Source organism: Geotrypetes seraphini, chromosome 1 (genome assembly GCF_902459505.1).
Source record: "Geotrypetes seraphini chromosome 1, aGeoSer1.1, whole genome shotgun sequence".
Lineage (NCBI taxonomy): Eukaryota > Metazoa > Chordata > Amphibia > Gymnophiona > Dermophiidae > Geotrypetes > Geotrypetes seraphini.
This window is the reverse complement of record NC_047084.1, coordinates 71576146-71595730: the sequence shown is the minus strand read 5'-3', so window position 1 is coordinate 71595730 and position 19585 is coordinate 71576146. Positions and strand designations below refer to the sequence as shown.

Sequence of the window (19585 nt, the reverse complement as noted above, 5' to 3'; positions counted from 1 at the left end):
GTAACTTAAAAAAGCAATTTTTAACAGTAAGAGAAATATGTTTATCGTCGATTATAACCCCAAGGATTTTAACTGTAGAGACTAGGTATAGAGGAATATTGTTAAGAATAAATGAGGTCTTCAGGGTTATATCTTTTTTCCAGGTGAAGAGCATTGATTTGGTCTTATTTATATTTAATGCCAATTTGTTTGTGTAAGACCTAATTTTTCCATGTGCATTCCCTTTTTGAAATGGGGAATACACGTTTAAGGTTTAGTATCACCCTAGTCTTGTCCATACCACATTGCCTTTCAATATGCATGTATAATCTCAGCTTTCTAAAACTGTTTTTTTCATTTATTTAAGGTGGATATTAAATATGCTGGTATGTGTATGTGTGTAAATCATGAATTGAACTTCTAAAATAAGAGCCAGAGGTACCTATGTGTCTATATATAGTACTGTAAAATATTAAAACAAAAAGTGAAAGAAATCATGACTAAAATAAAACCGGTTGGGAACAGGTATAAATGTTTGTATGTAAATTATGTACAAACACATATATTTATTAAACATGCACACTAATCACAATCCTACCCATGCTCTGTCCAAAACCTGCCCCTGAACAAGCATGCACAGAGGTCATATGAAAGCACATGCCTTCTTTTCTCTATGCATACTTTTATGCACCTAACTCATAGAGCACTTTTAGAAAAGCCTTATTATGCATTTAAAAGGGTTTTATGTGTAAAAAAAAAATAATCTTTACAAAATTAAACTGGCAGCCAGTGCACATATATTTACTGACTGACTGATTAGATAGATATATCTCTATAATAAAACCCTAAGCCGCGCATGCGCACTTCTACTTGCGTGTTCCGTATGTCCGTGGCCGGAAGAAGTGCGCATGCGCGCCTACAACTGCCCCACACTCAAAGTCCGCTTTGCATTCCAGTGCCAGCAACTGAGTGGTGGAGAGCAGCCCCGCTCTGCCCGTTGACCCTCCACAAACCTCCCGGCTCCAGCAGCGTAGGCAGCACTTTAAACACGCTGCTTTGCGCCCTTCTACTGCTGATTTCCTCTGCTGCATCTCTGATGACATCATCGGAGACAGAGGCGGGAGAGGAAATCGGTAGTAGAAGGCCGCGAAGCAGCGTGTTTAAAGTGCTGCCTACGCGGCTGGAGACAGGAGGTTTGTCGGTGGTGGGAGGGTCGGATGGGAGGGTCAGGAGCAGGCCAGATCGAGCAGGACAACGCATTAAAAGAAGGGGGAGGGGCCGAACGGAGCAAGCCAGTTCGCGGTAAGAGAAGGGAAAGGGGGGTGGTGGAAAATGCTGCTACTGCTACACAGGGACCTGGAGGGGAAGGGAAATACCGCTGCTGCTTCTACACAGGAAAGGGGGGGGGATAGGAGGAAAATGCTGTTGCTGCTGCATAGGGAAGTGGGATGGAAATGCTGCTGCACAGGGAAATGGGAAAAAATGACAGGCAGACAGTGGGAGGGAGGGAGACAGAAAGAAAGAAAGACACAGGGGCAGGGAGAGGGACAGAAAGACAGACAGGGAAAGGGGGCCAGGGAGAGAGAGAGAGAGAGTCAGCAGGAGGGAGACATACAGACATATATTCTAGCACCCGTTAATGTAACGGGCTTAATGACTAGATAAAACCCTAAGCGGCGCAAGCGCACTCATACCTGCGTGTTCCATATGTCCGTGGCCAGAAGGAGTGCGCATGCGCGCCTACAACTGCTCCACACTCGTGAAGGGAGAAGATACAGAAACAAAGAAAGACTGACAGCCAGCCAGAGAAGAGACAGAGACACACAGGGGGGACAGAGACAGAAAGAAAGGGGGACAGGGAGAGAGATAAAAAACATAAAGTAAGAAAGAAAGAAACGCCTCAGTGACCCATTGTGCTAAAAGTCTACACATCTATTCTAGCACCCGTTAATGTAACGGGCTTAAACACTAGTATATATATATAAGTCCTTTTGCTTAGCAGGCCCATGTGCTTCATATTTCAGTTGTATACCATAGCTAAAAACTTGAAAATGTAGAAATTACTGACTTTGTTTTTGGCTATTGTAGTACTTTCAATTTTTTGTACTACACTGCTGTTTGATATTGGACTGTATTAGACTGCAGACTACACTGGAGTAATCTTCAAAGGAGGAATGAGTGATCTTCTAAACTAAGCCCTCTCACCTAATTCAGGATAGTGAAGATTTAACTGGTTTCCCCCTCTCTTTTTAGGTTTTCCCGCCCAAGCCAAAGCACATGCTGAATCTGCAAAGGACATCCTTCTGAGCACAGTTCAAGCAACCAAATCTGAAGAAGAAAAAAAAGAGATATTAGGGACTCTTGTGACTATCTACTATACTATAGGCATGGCACATCTTATGCAGGACAAATATCCTTTCCATGACATATTTACTTACTCCTTCAAAAGCTTCATTAGAAAATCATTGTTTCTTATTTACTGATGCAGTCCTGGGTTTACCCCATGCTTGTTTTGATTTTCCTATAATCAGGGTGAAGGTGGCCATTAGGGGATCCCAACAATTAGATAGACTGGGAGACACCTATAGTTAGTTGCAAGCAGAGCCAGAGCTGCTGCTTTCTTTATTCTCAGTTTCTCTGAGGCAGCCAGCATGACTGAAAAACTCCTAAACTCTTCCCTCTAAACATCTCCCATGCTGTCACTTGCTCTGCCTCCCCCCTCCCCCCCTTCCTACCTCCCCCCCCCCGATCCTTCCAAGGGCCCCCAGCAAACAAGAGGCACTTAATCCAGTGCCCACTTCCTGTGAGGAGTGAGTGAGGCCAATCTCACAGTAAGATGTGAGATTTACATGGTTCATAAGACTGGACCTATATGGAAAGGAAGCAGATGCAAAAAACAAAAGGAATTGACCCCAAAATATCCACAAAGAAGAAAATCCAGAGAAAACCATAAAAACTCTGTGGAGTGACGATGTTCCCAAATGGACTTTATTTGAAAGTATCAAAGTTCCAAAGGTACACTAAAATCATCCACATAAAATAATAACATCCACATAAAAGTAAATCATCCACATAAGATCCTTAAAGGACCTAGTCCGCTAGGGATACAGGACCCAACACGGTCCACGTTTCGACAAAAAGTCTTCTTCAGGGGTCCTATAAAGGTGTGTATGTGGGAAACAATTGTGTGGTGAACCGGAAGTGAAGCAGATGCTACATTAAGAGCTGCTTCTCCTGCCACTGGTGACTGGAGAGGAGAATCAAATAGGTCTGCTGGCTATTGTATTTGCACTAGGAAAAGGATGGATAGAAAGGAGGCATGGTGAGAGGGAAACTAAGAACTTGGGGACAGCAGAAGGGGGCACTGTATGGGCTTGTGAGGGGTGGGTTAGAGGAGGCACTGAGAGAGCTTGGAATAAGTTAAATGGGGCACTGTAACAGCTTGTAGAGCAGGGCTGCCTACACTGCCTTCTTGGTATGCAAATCTCTCTCATGCATGTTCATTGCAAATATCCAGAAAACCTGGCCTACCAGTAGATCTCGAGGACCGGACTTGGGCAGCCCTGTTGTAGAGTGTGGACAAAGCAGAGCTTGAGCTTCCTGAAGAAGAAGGGCGGTCTGCGAAGGATTGGAAGGTCTGTTGAGAGTCAAGGTCAAAGTCGTAGAAGCAAGAGGATACCCCGTGGCAGGCTTGACCGAGTCGGAGGTCGAGGTCGAGGCCAGAGTGGGGGTTTCCTTGCTGAAAATCTTCTCCACTTGCACTCGACGACGTTTAAGGGCTCGAGTTTGAAGGGTAGCACAGTGAACGCATGACTCCGGGCAGTGGTCAGGCCCCAAACACTGAAGGCACCAGCAGTTTGGGTCAGTGAGAGAGATCGCACGCTGGCACTGGCTACAGTTCATAAAGCCTGTGACTGGCTGGAACATAGAAGGAAAAATAGCTGCCTCAAAGTTGAAGCCCACAGGCTGAGGATGCACGACAGGCTCCGCCGTCACTCGACGAAAAAATTCTACTTAACTTTTTTTTTTTTTTTTTGTAACAATGAAAAGAAACACCGTGACATGGTAATAAAGAAATAAAACACGAGCCGCAGAGAGAAGGCACAAAGCGAACTAAGGCGACGCGCCCTGTGCTGGGCGGGAAGGCACTCGCGCATTCGCAGTGCGGCAGACTCAAAACTTCTGAGTTTCTTCAAGCAAGTCTGCTTGCGAGGCTGTCTGCATCCGGGCTCCATGGATGACATCACCCACATGTGAGAATAGGCTGCCTGCTTGTCCTGGGATAAGCTTGGTTTTGGAATTGCTATGCAGTTTGCTATCTGTGTGTGTGTGTGTGGTTGTGTGTTTAGAGCTACAGCCTTAGCACCTTAATGTTGTTGGTTCAAATCTCCCACTTCTCCTTGTGTCCCTGGGCAACCGGAACAGAAGAGAAATAGGATAAAGGAGCCAAATTTAAATACCACATAGGATATAAGTGGTAAATTTTACTGCATTAAATTTTATGTAAAAAAACCAGCATAAAATCACCATTCTAATGACATCATATTGCTAACACATGATAACGTTACAGACGTTATTAGGATGTCTATGTAACACCTAAAAGGCGATTTTGCAAAGGACATCTAACAATATAGACATGCTTAGATTAATTCAGTGCCTCTGAGCGCGATTCTCTATAGTGCAGCTATGCATTATAGAATCACGCTCAGCATTCTGCTCCTGTATGTCTAAACAACACCTGATTTTTAGATGTCCTTTACAGAATCTGCCCCAAAGTACCTTCGTTTTTTTAGAACTACAAAAAAATTGAATATAATCTTGTTCTCTCTTCTGGAGGCAGAATGGGAGCCACTGCTTTGAACTGAAGTAACCTAAATAAGAACTGTCAAACTGCTGCCTCTTTTAAGTGAGAATGACAGAGCAATTCCAGAAACACTTAGGAAAAGGCTGAGCAAACTTCACAGTGTAATTGTCCTGAATAACTTCTATTAACTAAAAATCTGTAATTCTCTGAGAAGATATGTATGTACTGTGGAGAAAGGGCAAATGACAGAGAAGATCATTTGCTAAAGGTTAACTCATGCTGTACATAAAAACATAAAAAATGAAGGCAGATAAAGACAATATGGCCTATCTAGCCTGCCCCTCCAAGCTGTCTACTCTCCCTTTCACTTCTTTAGAGATCCTATATACTTTTCCCAAACTTTCTTGAATTCAGATACTGTTTTCATCTTCACCACCACTACTGGGAGGCTGTTCCATAAATTTACCACCCTTTCCATAAAGAAAGGAGAAGAGTATATCTGAGGGTACTGAAGTAACTTAGGGAAGTTCTGGCAGCTCCACTGGCTGACCTTTTCAATGCTTCTCTAGAGTTGGGAGTGGTCTCTCACCACAAAAGTGGAAGTAAGGAAAAAGTAAGAAACTACAGGTTGATAAGACTTTTGTGGTATGTAAATTAATGGAAACACTTTTTTAAAACATATAATAGTACAACTTCTGGAATCCAGTGGATTAGAGGAACCAAGGAAACATGGATTCACAAGAGGCAGGTCTTGTCAGACAAATCTGATTAGATTTAGAAATCTGATTAGAATTAGAAAGAGGGAAAGCCTAAATGTGGTATATTTAGATTTTAGCAAAGCCTTTGGCAGTGTTCCAAAAAGGTGTCTAATAATCTAAGTGACCTCAGGATGGGCACTAAAGTGACGGACAGGATCAGCAACTGGTTGAGTGGAAGGCAACAGAGGGTAGTGGTCAATGGAGATCACTCTGAGGAAAGGGATGTTACCAATGGTGTGCCTCAAGGTTCAGTTCTTGGGCCTGTTCCTTTTAACATTTTTATAAATGATATTGCTGAAGGGCTGTCAGGTAAGAGTTGCCTCTTGGTGATAACAAAATCTGCAGTAGAGTAGACACCCCTCTATTGGTTTTAAAAGTATTTCCACTTGTACCGTTTTACTCCATTCAGGATTTTGTAGACTTCAATCATATCTCCCCTCAGCCGTCTCTTTTCCAAGCTGAAGAGCCCTAACCATTTTAGTCTTTCCTTATACGAGAGGAGTCCCTTTACCATCTTGGTCACTCTTCTTTGAACCTTTTCTAGCGCCACTATATCTTTTTTGAGATAAGGAGACCAGAATTGAATGCAATACTCCAGATGAGGTTGCACTATGGAGCGATACAGGGGCATTATGACATTCTTAGTCTTGTTAACCTTTTTTAATAATTCCCAGCATCCTGTTTGCTTTTTTGGCCGCCACCACACATTGGGCGGAAGGTTTCATCGTATTATCTACAATGATACCCAGATCCTTTTCTTGGGCGCTAACCCCCAAGGACCCTAGCATCCGGTAACTGTGATTCAGGTTATTCTTCCCAATGTACATCACTTTGCATTTGTCCATTTCATTTGCCATTTGGACACGCAGTCTTCCAATTTCCTTAGGTCCGCATGCAATTTTTCACAATCCGCATGCGTTTCAACAACTTTGAACAGTTTAGTGTCATCTGCAAATTTAACCACCTCACTCATCGTTCCAATGTCCAGATCATTTATAAATAAGTTAAATAGCACTGGTCCCAGTACAGAGACCCCTGCGGCACTCCACTGTTTACTCTCCTCCATTGAGAAAAATGACCATTTAACCCTACCCTCTTTTCTATCTGATAACCAATTCTTAATCCACAACTGAACTTTGCCACCTATCCCATGACACTTTAATTTTCTCAGGAGCCTCTTGTGAGGAACTTTATCAAAAGCTTTCTGAAAATGTAGATATACTATTTCAACCGGCTTACCTTTATCCACATGTTTATTCACACCTTCAAAGAAGTCAAGCAAATTTGTGAGGCAAGATCTCCCTAGTTGAACCCATGCTGACTCCATCTCATTAAATCATGTTTGTCTACGTGTTCCACAATTTTATTTTTTATAATCATTTCTACCATTTTGCCCAGCACCAAAGTGAGGCTTACGGGTCTGTAATGTCATGGATTTCCCCTGGAGCCCTTTTTAAAAATCGGCGTAACATTGGCCACTCTCCAATCTTCAGGTAGAAACATAGAAACATAGAAAAATGATGGCAGATAAGGGCCATATAGCCCATCAAGTCTGCCCACACTATTTACCCACCCTCTTAGGTCTTCTGACCTCTTAAGTATAATTGTAATTATACTGTCACTCTACTGACCTGCTCATTGTAATTATACCGTCACTCTACTGACCCGCTCATTCAAGTCCTAGTGACCCTATCCTTGGCATGACCTCGTAGGGATCCCACATGGGTATCCCATTTGTTCTTGAAGTCTGGGATGCTGCGTGCCTCGACCACCTGCACTGGAAGCTTGTTCCAATGCTCGATCACTCTCTCCGTGAAGAAGTACTTCCTGACGTCTCCACGAAACTTCCCTCCCCTGAGTTTGAGCGGATGTCCTCTTGTGGTCGAGGGTCCCCTGAGAAGAAAGATATCGTCTTCCACCTCGACCCGTCCTGTGATGTACTTAAATGTCTCAATCATGTCTCCCCTCTCCCTACGCTCTTCAAGAGTGTAGAGCTGCAATTTGCTCAGTCTTTCCTCGTACGGGAGACCCTTTAGCCCCGAGACCAATCTGGTGGCCATCCGCTGAACCGATTCAATTCTGAGCACATCCTTACGGTAATGCGGCCTCCAGAATTGCACACAGTACTCCAGATGAGGTCTCACCATGGCTCTATACAATGGCATCATGACTTCAGGTTTCCTGTTGACGAAGCTTCTCTTGATACAACCTATCATCTGCCGTGCTTTAGATGAAGCCTTCTCCACTTGAGTGGCTGCTTTCATGTCAGCACTGATGATTACTCCCAAGTCTCGTTCTGCCGTAGTTCTGGTTAAAGTTTCTCCATTCAAGGTGTAAGTTTTACAAGGATTTCCGTTACCGAGATGCATGACCTTACATTTCTTGGCGTTAAAGCCCAGCTGCCATGTCAAGGACCAATTTTCTAAAGTACGCAGGTCTTGTTCCATAGCATCCTGTAGTTTATATCCGTTTACTATATTGCATAGTTTGGCGTCATCAGCGAATAAGGTTACTTTGCCTTGAAGCCCTTGAGTCAGATCCCCAATGAATATGTTGAAGAGGAGTGGGCCCAGGACCGAACCCTGTGGTACTCCACTAGTCACCTCTGACATTTTAGAGAGGGTACCGTTAACTACCACCCTCTGAAGTCTGCCATTAAGCCAATCTTTAACCCATGCAGCTAGAGTCTCTCCTAATCCCATCGATTTCATCTTGTTCAGCAGCCTGCGGTGTGGGACACTGTCAAACGCTTTGCTGAAGTCTAGGTACACGACGTCCAAAGACTCTCCTGAATCCAGTCTTCTTGTTACCCAGTCAAAGAAGTTGATTAGATTTGACTGGCATGACCTACCCTTGGTGAATCCATGTTGGTTGGGATCCCGGAGATTTCCCTCGTTCAGGATCGTATCTAATTTATACTTAATTAGTGTTTCCATGAGTTTACACACAATTGAGGTGAGGCTTACCGGTCTATAGTTTGCAGCCTCAGCCTTGCAGCCCTTTTTATGTAGAGGAACGACGTTGGCTGTTTTCCAGTCTAACGGAACTTTCCCCGTACTTAGTGAGAGATTGAAGAGCACTGCCAACGGTTCTGCCAGAACGTCTCTCAATTCTCTGAGCACTCTTGGGTGTAAATTGTCCGGTCCCATGGCCTTGTTTACCTTTAGCCTTGCCAGTTCATTGTAAACGTCCCCAGGTGTGAACTCAAAATTCTGAAACGGGTCATCCACGTCTTGTTTTATCATCAACTGTGGTCCGTGTCCCGGTGCTTCGCAGGTGAAGACTGAGCAGAAATATTCATTTAGTAGTTCTGCTTTTTCTGAATCCGCCACCGTGTAGTTTCCGTCCGGTTGTCTAAGGCGTACTATACCGTCTGTGTTCCTTTTCCTATCACTGATATACCTAAAGAAGGATTTGTCCCCTTTTTTAATGTTCTTTGCCAGAGTTTCTTCCACTCGAAGTTTGGCCTCCCTAACTGCTCTTTTGACCATTGCAGATCTGGTCTTATATTCTACTTTAGTTTCTCTTCTCTGCGTACGTTTGTAGGAAAGAAATGCTTTTTTCTTCTCTTTAATGAGGTGCGAGATCTCTTCAGTGAACCATTGGGGTTTGTTGTTTCTTTGTCATTTATCTACTGATTTTATGTAGCGATTAGTTGCTTCGTGTATGGATGATTTCAGATACGACCACATGGTTTCCACATTGCCGGTCTCTGCTTGGTCCTGTAGCTTCTGATGAACGAAATCGCCCATGCGTGCGAAGTCGGTGCCCCGGAATTGGAGCACCTTTGTTTTTGTAATTGATTTAGGGGATCCTTTCCCAAGGTTGAACCATACCATGTTATGGTCGCTGGAGGCTAGCGTATCTCCTACCGAGACCTCTGAGACGCTTTCCCCGTTGGTGAGTACTAGGTCTAGGATTGCCTGGGCTCTAGTGGGTTCCGTTACCATCTGTCTGAGATGTACTCCTTTTATGGAGGTCAAAAGCCTCCTGCTGCTGCTGGTTGTTGCTGAAAATGTGTTCCAGTCTGCATCAGGTATGTTGAAGTCCCCTAGCAGTACAGTTTCGCCCCGTAGAGTTATATTCTCTATGTCTTCAATTAATTCTGCGTCCATGTCTTCCGGTTGTCTTGGAGGTCTGTATACCACTCCAAGATACAGGCATTTTTTGCCACCTCTTGCCAGGTTTACCCAGAGGGATTCCCCGGTATACTTGACATCAGTGATCCTGGTGGTCTTGATGTCCTCTTTAATGTATAGTGCTACCCCTCCTCCTAACCTGCCCTCTCTGTCCTGACAAAGTAAATTGTACCCCGGTATAGCCATATCCCACCCATGTGCGTCCGTGAACCAAGTCTCGGATATTGCCACTACGTCCAGGTTGGCATCCCTTATTTCAGTTTCCAGTTCTAGAATTTTATTGCCTAAACTGTGTGCATTAACATACATGGCCCTCCACACTTTGTGTTTGCTGAGTCCCTGTAAGGCTATTCCTGACTGAGTCTGTGTGGCTCCTAGAGAACTGTTTGCATATTGGGTCCTTACCTCGGAAACAGAGTGTCGACTCGTCCCATCAGGATAGTTCCTTTCCACACCAGTATATGAGTAGGTCCCCTCCCCCAACTTACCTAGTTTAAAGCCCTGCGAAGCAGGCGGGCTAGTCGGTGTCCGAAGACGTTCTTACCTCTGCTGGTCAAATGGAGTCCGTCTGGTCCCTGTAGTCCCTGCAGCGCCTCTCTATGATCCAGGAATCCGAAGTTCATATCTCGACACCATCCTTGTAGCCATTCGTTTGTTCTCCGGATGCATTCATCTCTGGCTCTTCCCTTGCCTCTAACTGGGAGGATTGATGAGAAGACTACCTGCGCACTTGTCTGCTTCAGCCTCTCTCCCAAGGCTCCGAAGTCTCTGGTACTACAAATGATTTTAGTGACAGGTTACAGATCACTAACAGCAGGTCAACAATTTCATGTTTGAGCTCTTTTAGTACACTGGGATGCAGTGGTGTAGCCCTAGGGGGGTGCACAGCCGACCAGGTCCAGAACCTACCATGCTGCTCTAAATGGCAACTGCACCTCAGCATGGCTGCTGTACTTATTCCGAAGCAGAGTCGGCAGCTGCGCTGAAGTGCAGGAAGGTCCTGCGATGACTACATCTGCCGGCTCTGCTCTGAAAGACGTACGTGACGTCGGAGGGGGTGGACTGGCAGTTGCAGTCATCACAGGACCTTGCCGCAATTCCCTGCGTCTGCCAGCCCACCCCCTCCAACGTCACTGACGTCTTCCAGAGCAGAGGCAGCAGAAGCAGTCATCACGGGACCTTGCTGGTTTGGAGGGAGAGAGGAGCATAGAAGGGTGGTGGAGGGAGAGAAAGGGGGTCAGGGTGGTATGGAAGGGTAGTGGAGGGAGAGAAAGGGGCAGGGTGGTATGAAAGGGTGGTGGAAGGAGAGAAAGGGGGCAGATGCTGATGGAATTGGTGAGCAGGGGAAGGAGAGAGAGACATAAGGGGAAAGGATACTGGATGGAATTAGGTTGGAGGGAAAGAAAGGGGGCAGATGCTGATGGAAGTTGGGAGAAGGAAGAGGAGAGAGTGAAATGCCAGACCATGGGGGTGTGGGAGAGGAAAGGGAAGAAGAGGAGAGGAGAGAAATTCCAGACCATTGGAGGAGGGAAGGGAAGAAGATGGATGCCAGACCAAAGGGTGTGAAGGAAGAGCTGGAAGGGGGGAGGCATAAAGTTTCTGGAAGGGGAATAGAAGGAGGGAAGATGTCATATAGAAGGGGCAGAGAGAGGGTAGACAGTGAATAAAAGGAATAGAGTGATAAGACGATGAGGAAAACAGAAACCAGAGAAGACAAGGTAGAAAAAAAATTATATTTATTTATTTTTTTGCTTTAGGGGAGATACATCGCTGTTTCTGTGGTGTTGCATTGTATGCAGAGTCCAGCTTCATGGTGGTTCAATTTAATCTTTGTCTATGTATTTCTATTTTATCTCCCTTTTTACAAAACTGTAGAGCGTTTTTTAGTGCTGGCCGTGGTGGTAACAACTTGGATACTCAGTATTCTATGAGAGTCGGAGCTGTTACCACCATGGCTAAAAACTATACAACAGTTTTGTAAAAGGGGAAGGGTTAGTTTGTGATTACATATTCCTTACTAGGCTAAGGTGTTTTCTTTGTTCTGTGTGTTCAAAAGATATGATTTTCTGTTAGGATTGACTGTGCAGGATTCATCTGTACTAGTCTGGCTTGTTTAGTTTTACAATGGGTGTATTGAAGTTGTACTGTTCACTGCAGTATGTAAGATGCTGCCTTTTCCTAGGTACACTCTTCTGTGACGTGTGGATTGTTACTAAAAATCATGTTTTTCATACAGATGGAGGGGGGGGGGTCAAAAAATGATGGGCCCCAGGTGTCACATAGGGTAGGATGCCACTGATGGGATGTATACCATCTGGTCCTGACAATTTATCACTTTTTAATCGATTTGGCTTAGTACATCTTCCAGATTCACAGAGATTTTTTTCAGTTCCTCATCATCATCACCCTTGAAAACCATTTCCGGATCAGGTAGATAAGAACATAAGAATTGCGGTAGCCGCCAGGTCAAGCACCAGTGCTCTAAATGAGTCCAGCCTCACCTCCGTATGTTCCAGTGTAGCAGGAACTTGTCCAACTTTGTCTTGAATCCCTGGAGGGTATTTTCACCTATAACAGACTCTGGAAGAGCGTTCCAGTTTTCTACCACTCTCTGGGTGAAGACTGGAAGGTTCTTCTGGAGTCTCTTACATCTTCTTCGGTAAAGACCGAAGCAAAGAATTAATTCAGTCTTTCCGCTATTGCCTTATCCTCCCTGAGTGCCCCTTTTACTCCTTGATCATCCAACTGTCCCACAGATTCCCTCACAAGTTTTCTGCTTCTGATGTACCTAAAAAAAAAAATTGCTATGAGTTTTTGCCTCTTTTGCAAGTTTCTCTTCATATTCTTTCTTAGCTGTCTATATCAATGCTTTGCATCTAACTTGCCAATGCTTGTATTTCTTCTTATTTTCTTCATTCAGATCCTTTTTCCATTCTTTAAAGGATGTTTTTTGGCTCTAATAGCCACTTTTACTTCATCTTTTAACCACGCCGGCTCTCGTTTCCTCTTCTTTCCACCTTTGCTGATAAGTGGAATACCTCTAGTCTGGGCTTCCACAATGGTATTTTTAAATAACATCCACACTTGGTTTACAGTCCTAACCTTTGCAATTGATCCTTTTAGCTTCTTTTTAACCATTTTCCTCATTTTATCATAGTCACACTTTTGAAAATTAAACGCCCCTTCAGTAGATTTCTTTTGCGACCTTACTCCCAGTATCAGCTCAAATTTGATTACATTATGATCACACTTTCCCAGCGGACCCAACACAGTTAACTCTTGTACTATGTCTTGCATTCCACTAAGGACCAAATCTATAATAGCATCCCCTCTTTGTTGGTTATTGGACCAGTTGCAACAAGAAGCAGTCATTTATGACATCTAGAAATTTTACCTCCCTAGTACTTCTCAATGTAACATTTAACTAGTACACACTATGTGCTGCAGAACCCCTTTTGTTCCAGTGGATCTTGCAGCAGATAGCACATGCTATTAGTAAATGATTCCCAGAATATGCTCTAAGGCAAAATAGGGACGGACAGTTTTCATCCTCCAGATTTTAGTAGGACTGACAAGTAAAAGTAAAATGATCTAAAATAATACATGGAAACAAAAGAAGGTAAGAGTAAACTACCAGAAATAGTTAAGATGTAGCTCACACCTTATCAATAGTAGCTCAAGGCAAATTAATAGTAGTAGTAGTAGCACATAAAAAATGGGACTTATGAAAGGTTGCTAAGATTTACATCAGGTTTCAAAATTCTGTAGTCAAGGGATGAAGCAATACTTCCCCTTATTGTTTCCTGGTTTAACCAATAACTTCCAGCACAGGTTATCTTTTCCCCAAAATAAATGGTAGAGTGTTTGCAAAAACAAAATGGAACCCAACCATTGTTTGATGTAGTAGTCTGTAATTTCAAAGTGACTGACTTCTAACTTTTTGAATTCTTGCTACACTGTTCATGTTCTTTTACTTGACTGTTTAACTGGAAGAGAATCCTACCTCAGTCTGCAAAAGGTGGAACAAATTATGAGAGAAATGCAGGGATTACATCGAAATGAGATTCCAGAATTAAAAACATCTGAAAATGATATCAGAATTGCCCTGGGCAGGTAAGCATGAAGTCAGTGTGGGATGTGAAGGTGTTAGACAGGGATTAGAATGCTCAGTTGTCTGCGCTGGGTTGTAGGCGCGCCTTTGTCGTCACGCGCTTTTGACCTGTCACCGTTTGCTGTACTGTCCAAGATTCAGAAATATGATAATGATCTAAAACAGTGTTCTTCAACCTTTTGATACCTATGGACCGGCAGAAATAAAATAATTATTTTGTGGACCAGCACCGGTCCACGGACTGGCAGTTGAAGAACACTGGGCTAAGTTGTGCCCATCTCCACCCCAGACCCCGCCCCCATAATAGTACTAATTGTAACACCTATTTTTCCATCCATTTTTCATATATACACATATACAATATAATTGTATTAACAACACATAATGGTTAACCACAAAATTAAAATACACAAAGCACACTATGCTTTTCAACATTCATTCCTACCAGAAAACAGATAACCCCATGCAAATGCAGGACCAAAAACTAAAAGTACTAATATTTACAAACAAACCCTAAGATGCAAGACTCTGCAAGCAGTACAACCCCAGAGGAAAAGAAACAAATGCATTTCTTCCTGAACAGACAAATCAATCACTAAATAAAAAAAATAAAAGCATTTCCCTTACCGTTGTTGTCTCTCTCCCTCCATGTGCCCTTGCCTTCTGGCCTGCCCCTAGGTTATCTTTGGGCCGGTCCACTGTGCAATCAACACAGGGTCTTCGGGCCGGCTCCCTGAGTGCTGCATTGCACAAAGCTGTGGGAAGCGGCTCCTCACGTGCATCCCACGCCTCATCTGGCAGCCTTCCCTCTGATATTTTTTTGTTTGTTTGTATGTTTTGGATCATAGATAGAGGCAAGGTAAATACAGTATGGGAAGTCCACAATACACAAAGAAGAAGCAAATAACCCACGAAAAGCAAACAAGATAAGCAGGAATCTAAGCAAGGCACATATTTTATTTTATTATTTATTTCTAATATTTCTAGGCCGCCTAAAACTAAGAAGTGCTTAGATAAAAATGCTCTTTATTATGACTTTTCATAAAATGGACTCAACACAAGCTGTGTTTCAGTGAATTGACTTTATCAGGAGTCCAATTCTAAAAAAATAAAATAAAAACATATTAAAATAAATATATACATACATAAGATGCTATCAAAATAAAATTAAATGAACTTGAATAATCTTACCAAGTCATACAATGTGTCAGATTGTACATACACATAAAGAGCTTTATAATAGACACACCTACAAATAAATTTAAAATATAAATTGGTTACATGAAAAATGTATAGAAAATTTAAATCAACCAAAAGTGCCAGTGAGAAAACAAGTAAATTACCATTGGAAGCAATTAAATAGGCCAAAAAGTAGAAATCAACCACTATAACGTATTACAAAAAGGTGACATTTTTTATACATTCGTATGTAATTCAATTAATTTGAACACATGATGATTGGGTGGATGAAAGTCCGATGTACCTTGCGAATGTAGCAAAAGCATACATTAGAAATATTATATGTGTAAATGCGAAAATGAGTTTCTCACATGTCATATATTCAAAAATGCAAGCAAGAGCAAAGTGGAAATGACCAATCAGAATTGTGCACAACTTAGGTTCTTTTCTCTTTTTTTGTATTCTTCATTTTATTTCATTTTTTCTTTTTATTACTGCAGGAGCAACGATTTGATCATTTTTGCTTTTTTAATAAATGTATGTCCCTTTCTTGCATTATTGAACAAGTTTATATGTGTTTGATATAATATAGGTTCTTTATACCATTTTTTAAGTTTTTATCATTTTTTATATATATATATTTTTTTCATAAACATACTATTTTGTCCATCCATTATATGTATTAGTACTGACCACTTGAGCTACAAACTGTTTGTCATTTATTTTATTACATTGAAACTAGTTTCATTTAATTTCATATGTTTAGGTATTCATCGAGTTTCTTTATATTTTGGCTCATGTTTTTAACATATGCATAGTTGTTTTGTGATCTATACTCTTTATCATATTGGACTCATAAGTCCTTTATAATATTTTCATTGTGCATTTTTTTATTGGTGATTATTATCGAATAATTTGCAATTATTAGTTTCAATGTATCTCTTCTATGTATTTTTGATTAGCCTTACTTTTTTAATGTATCATTGATGCAGAGTTTATTAGATGTTTGGTCATTTTGTTTGGTAAAAAGCTTTTTTATGTTTTTTTAATTTGTGCAGACATAGTAGGTCTTTGTTTTTAACAATGCTGGACTTTTTATATGTTATTTGGTTTTATTCTTTGCTGTTTTTTAACATAATATTATTTTGTCATATATTTTTAATATTTGTTGTTTATGTTCTTATGTATGATTATGTTTATTTACTCACTATTGTTTATATATATAATTCATAGACTCCTGATGCAGGCCGGGTGGCCGAAACATGATCATGTCGAGTCATTGAGTTACTTTGGATGTATGAGTTATTTTGGATGAATAAAGACCTTTGGATTTATCAGATGAATTGAAAGACACTTTTGTGCACCATTCTGATTGGTCATTTCCACTTTGCTCTTGCTTGCTTGTTTTTTGTGGATTTGTTTCCCCTGTTTTAGTGTGTGTGTGTGTGTGTGTATATATTCAAAAATATCATGAAAATTGTGCATAATACCAACACATAGGAGTCAACAGCTATCACATCAATTAAAAAAAAATCCAATAAAACTTAAAATCTTTAAGAACTAACCCAAAATGATTCTGTGCTAGAAACCGATAATTGAATTGAAGAGTGACTTGGTAATAAATTAATGACTATCCTTTAGCATATCAAATGGCATCAGTGTCAAAACTATGCATAAATGAATATCTGAGTTAGCATGTAAATATTAAATTAGGTACCTCTGGTCAAAATATAAATATCTCACAAGAATATACTTCACACATATCATTTATTTAAAAACAAAACCAAACCATAAAACCTATACATAACAGAGACCATTCATAAATAAAAAGTATAAGTTTGTCTGTCTTGAATAGATAATCAGTTCTGTTGAGCAGAGACTCTCATACGTGTTTAGTGTACAGTGCTGTATCAGTAACGAATAGTTGTAATTGGAAGATATATGATTATGGCCAACATTTAGGGCCAGATTCTATTAATGGTGTTGAGTGGTGCTTACATTGTAGGTGCTGCTTGGCACGGTTGTCAATCAAAAATACAGCGCCATTTATAGAATCACACCTAGCAGCACCTAAGCAGACTTAGGCATTTCTAGGCATCCTAGACATAGAGGCTGCTCCATTGGCCAGCTTTTCACTTACCTAATTTGGTGGTGCCTATGTTGGATGCTTAACAATTCCTAAATCAACCACGCCTATTCTCCGTCTATAACCATGCCTACTTTTAAACATAGGCATCATGTGGCATCCTTAGGTGTCGCTAGGCATCCTAAGAGTTTGGTAATGAACTATTAAATTGATTAATTAATGATTGTTTTGATTGGCTGAAAACCAGCATGGTCAATTACCATGCCAATTAAGTCAACTAAAAAATAAAAATTGGGCACGGATACCAAACTAAGGCATCGCAAGGTGACTGCAATTAGGCGCCATTTATAGAATTCCCCAGTCAGTGCCTTACCTGCATACTTAACCAGACAAAGTTAGGACACCCTTGTAGGTGGTTCAGCTTACTTGGTTAGGTATGTGAGCAAGGGCACTGAATATCATCAGTGCTTCCATGTTCTACTCCAATTTTGTCCTTGGGCTTTCCTTACTCTACCTAGACAGAGCCAGTCTCTGCCAATATTCAGTGGCACTGCCCATTTAAGTGCTGCGGAATATCAGCAGATGACCTACTGAGTGCAATTTGACCAAGCAGGAGTTTGTCCTGCCCTGTTAAATAATGAGTCCATCATAATATTTTCTCTATCATTTTCTCACAGGGCATGTTTGCTGCAGAACAAATTAACTTTGGCTATAGAGTATTTTGAAAAGGCTATCAATTATATAATATCTGAGAATGGGGATACAGTTACTGAACTAATAAACCTTTACCAGGATATAGCCAAAGCTGAGCAGCTGAGGAAAATGCCTGAGAAAGCCATAGAACATTTATTACAGGTAACCATCAGAAAATACCACATTCCGTCATCATCTGTCAGCAATGAAAGGTCCTAAAAAAGGACAAAAATCTATATTATCTATAAATTCCAATAACTCCTGAGTTACTGCTGGAAGTACTTTTTACCCAACTACATATGAATAATTGGGTACAGTGAGATAAACTAATTTTGCAAGTATCCTAGAGAATCAATGGTTGAAGAAAAATTAGGTCTCCTGGAAAATTGACTGGTTCCCAGTCTGAAACTGTAATCACTGAAATAGATCATTTTCCCTTGTTCTCTCTTCCTCTCTCCTTTCCCACCCTAGATTACCCAATGCTACCATAACTGCAGCTTTTAAATATTGAAAAGATAACGCACTGTCAAAATTGTGTTTGGCTGCTTTTAAGAGTAATTATTTCACTATAGCAGTTAAGTAAAATGGGAGTTGATATGCATTTTCATTTTTGGCCTATACAATCTAGTAAAAATTGTTCTTGAGGAAATCGGGATTGCAAATCCACACAAGCGGGTGACATTATCCAATGAAGTCTGGAGCAGGCAGCGGTGTAATAAGGGAAGATGGCACCTGAGATGGAAGGAAGATGGTGCCTGTCATCCCCCCCAACAATAGGGGTGGGGTCTTAACTGTTCTCCCCCCAGTACCTTTTAAATCATTCTGTTCTTCACTAGCAGCAAGCAGGGGCTTCTACCCTCAAGCCTTGACATACCTTTCAGAGGGAGAGCTTGAGGCCAGCATGAGCAGTGGATAGGAATTTCTGCTCACTGCCGGCAAAACATAGAAGGATTCAAAATGTACTGTGGGGGGAGTGCAGTTAAGAGACCCACTATCACTCTCTGGAGTTGGGGAAAGGAGAGATGCCAGGACTCATTTGGCAGGGATTGGGGATACTCACCAGCCACATCACTGCTGTGCTGATGATTGGCAGCCCCACTCCCGTCCTATGTTACTGGGGGCAGGAAAACTTCAGACAACATATAAAAGCTTTCATCACCTCAACAGTGCATGTGTTGTACTTCCTGTACTGGTGTCCCCCTTATGGTATCCAACAGGGATCACCTCTATTGCCCATTCTCCTACATTTTGATGAGTACACTTGGGAAAGTTCAGTTTCCATCAAATACTTGGCTTTTTATGTGTGCTAATGACATCATTGTAAGGTTGCTGGTCTAGGATTAAGGAATTTGGATGTTTGCTATAATTACAAAGTTGGGAAAAAAACACTAGACTCAGTAAATGGTACTCGGAAATCAGTGCTGATAACAACTGGTGCTAAGTGCTATTCTGTAAAGGGTACTGTTAAGATGAGCACACTTTATAGAACAGTGCATAAATGATTTCTGCATATAAAGTTGAGCACTGAAATTTATGCCAGCTGAAACTTCATAGCATTTCAGCATGTAAATGGTGCTATTCTGTAAAACTCTGCATAACCTTTCTGGAACGCCCATGCCCCATACCCTAGATTTTATTGTAATTAATCCATACTTCTTTTCCTTATGTTTCAGAGAGGTTTGATGTGTTTGTATTAGTTTACTGGCTTTATTTGGTTCCCACACACACACACTGCTGCTGCCGGCTTGCCTGCTTTAGCATTTGGGACAGTTCAGGCTTCTCAGCTGCTACAGGCCTCGGGGACATGTTTTTCAGCGGGCTTTGCTCTGATTTTGG

The 19585-nt window shown here is 41.7% G+C and overlaps 1 protein-coding gene across 4 annotated transcripts in view; it reads left to right on the top strand.

Annotated features, from left to right (window-relative positions):
- The window catches only part of TTC23L (tetratricopeptide repeat domain 23 like), a 94820-nt gene that overhangs the window by 42067 nt on the left and 33168 nt on the right, over nt 1–19585 (top strand). For all 4 annotated transcript variants that reach the window (XM_033933072.1, XM_033933063.1, XM_033933045.1 and 1 more), the window contains 3 exons: nt 2233–2389; nt 13668–13793; nt 17734–17911. In XM_033933072.1, coding sequence (XP_033788963.1) covers nt 2233–2389; nt 13668–13793; nt 17734–17911 — 461 coding nt within the window. The remainder of the gene's footprint in view (nt 1–2232; nt 2390–13667; nt 13794–17733; nt 17912–19585) is intronic.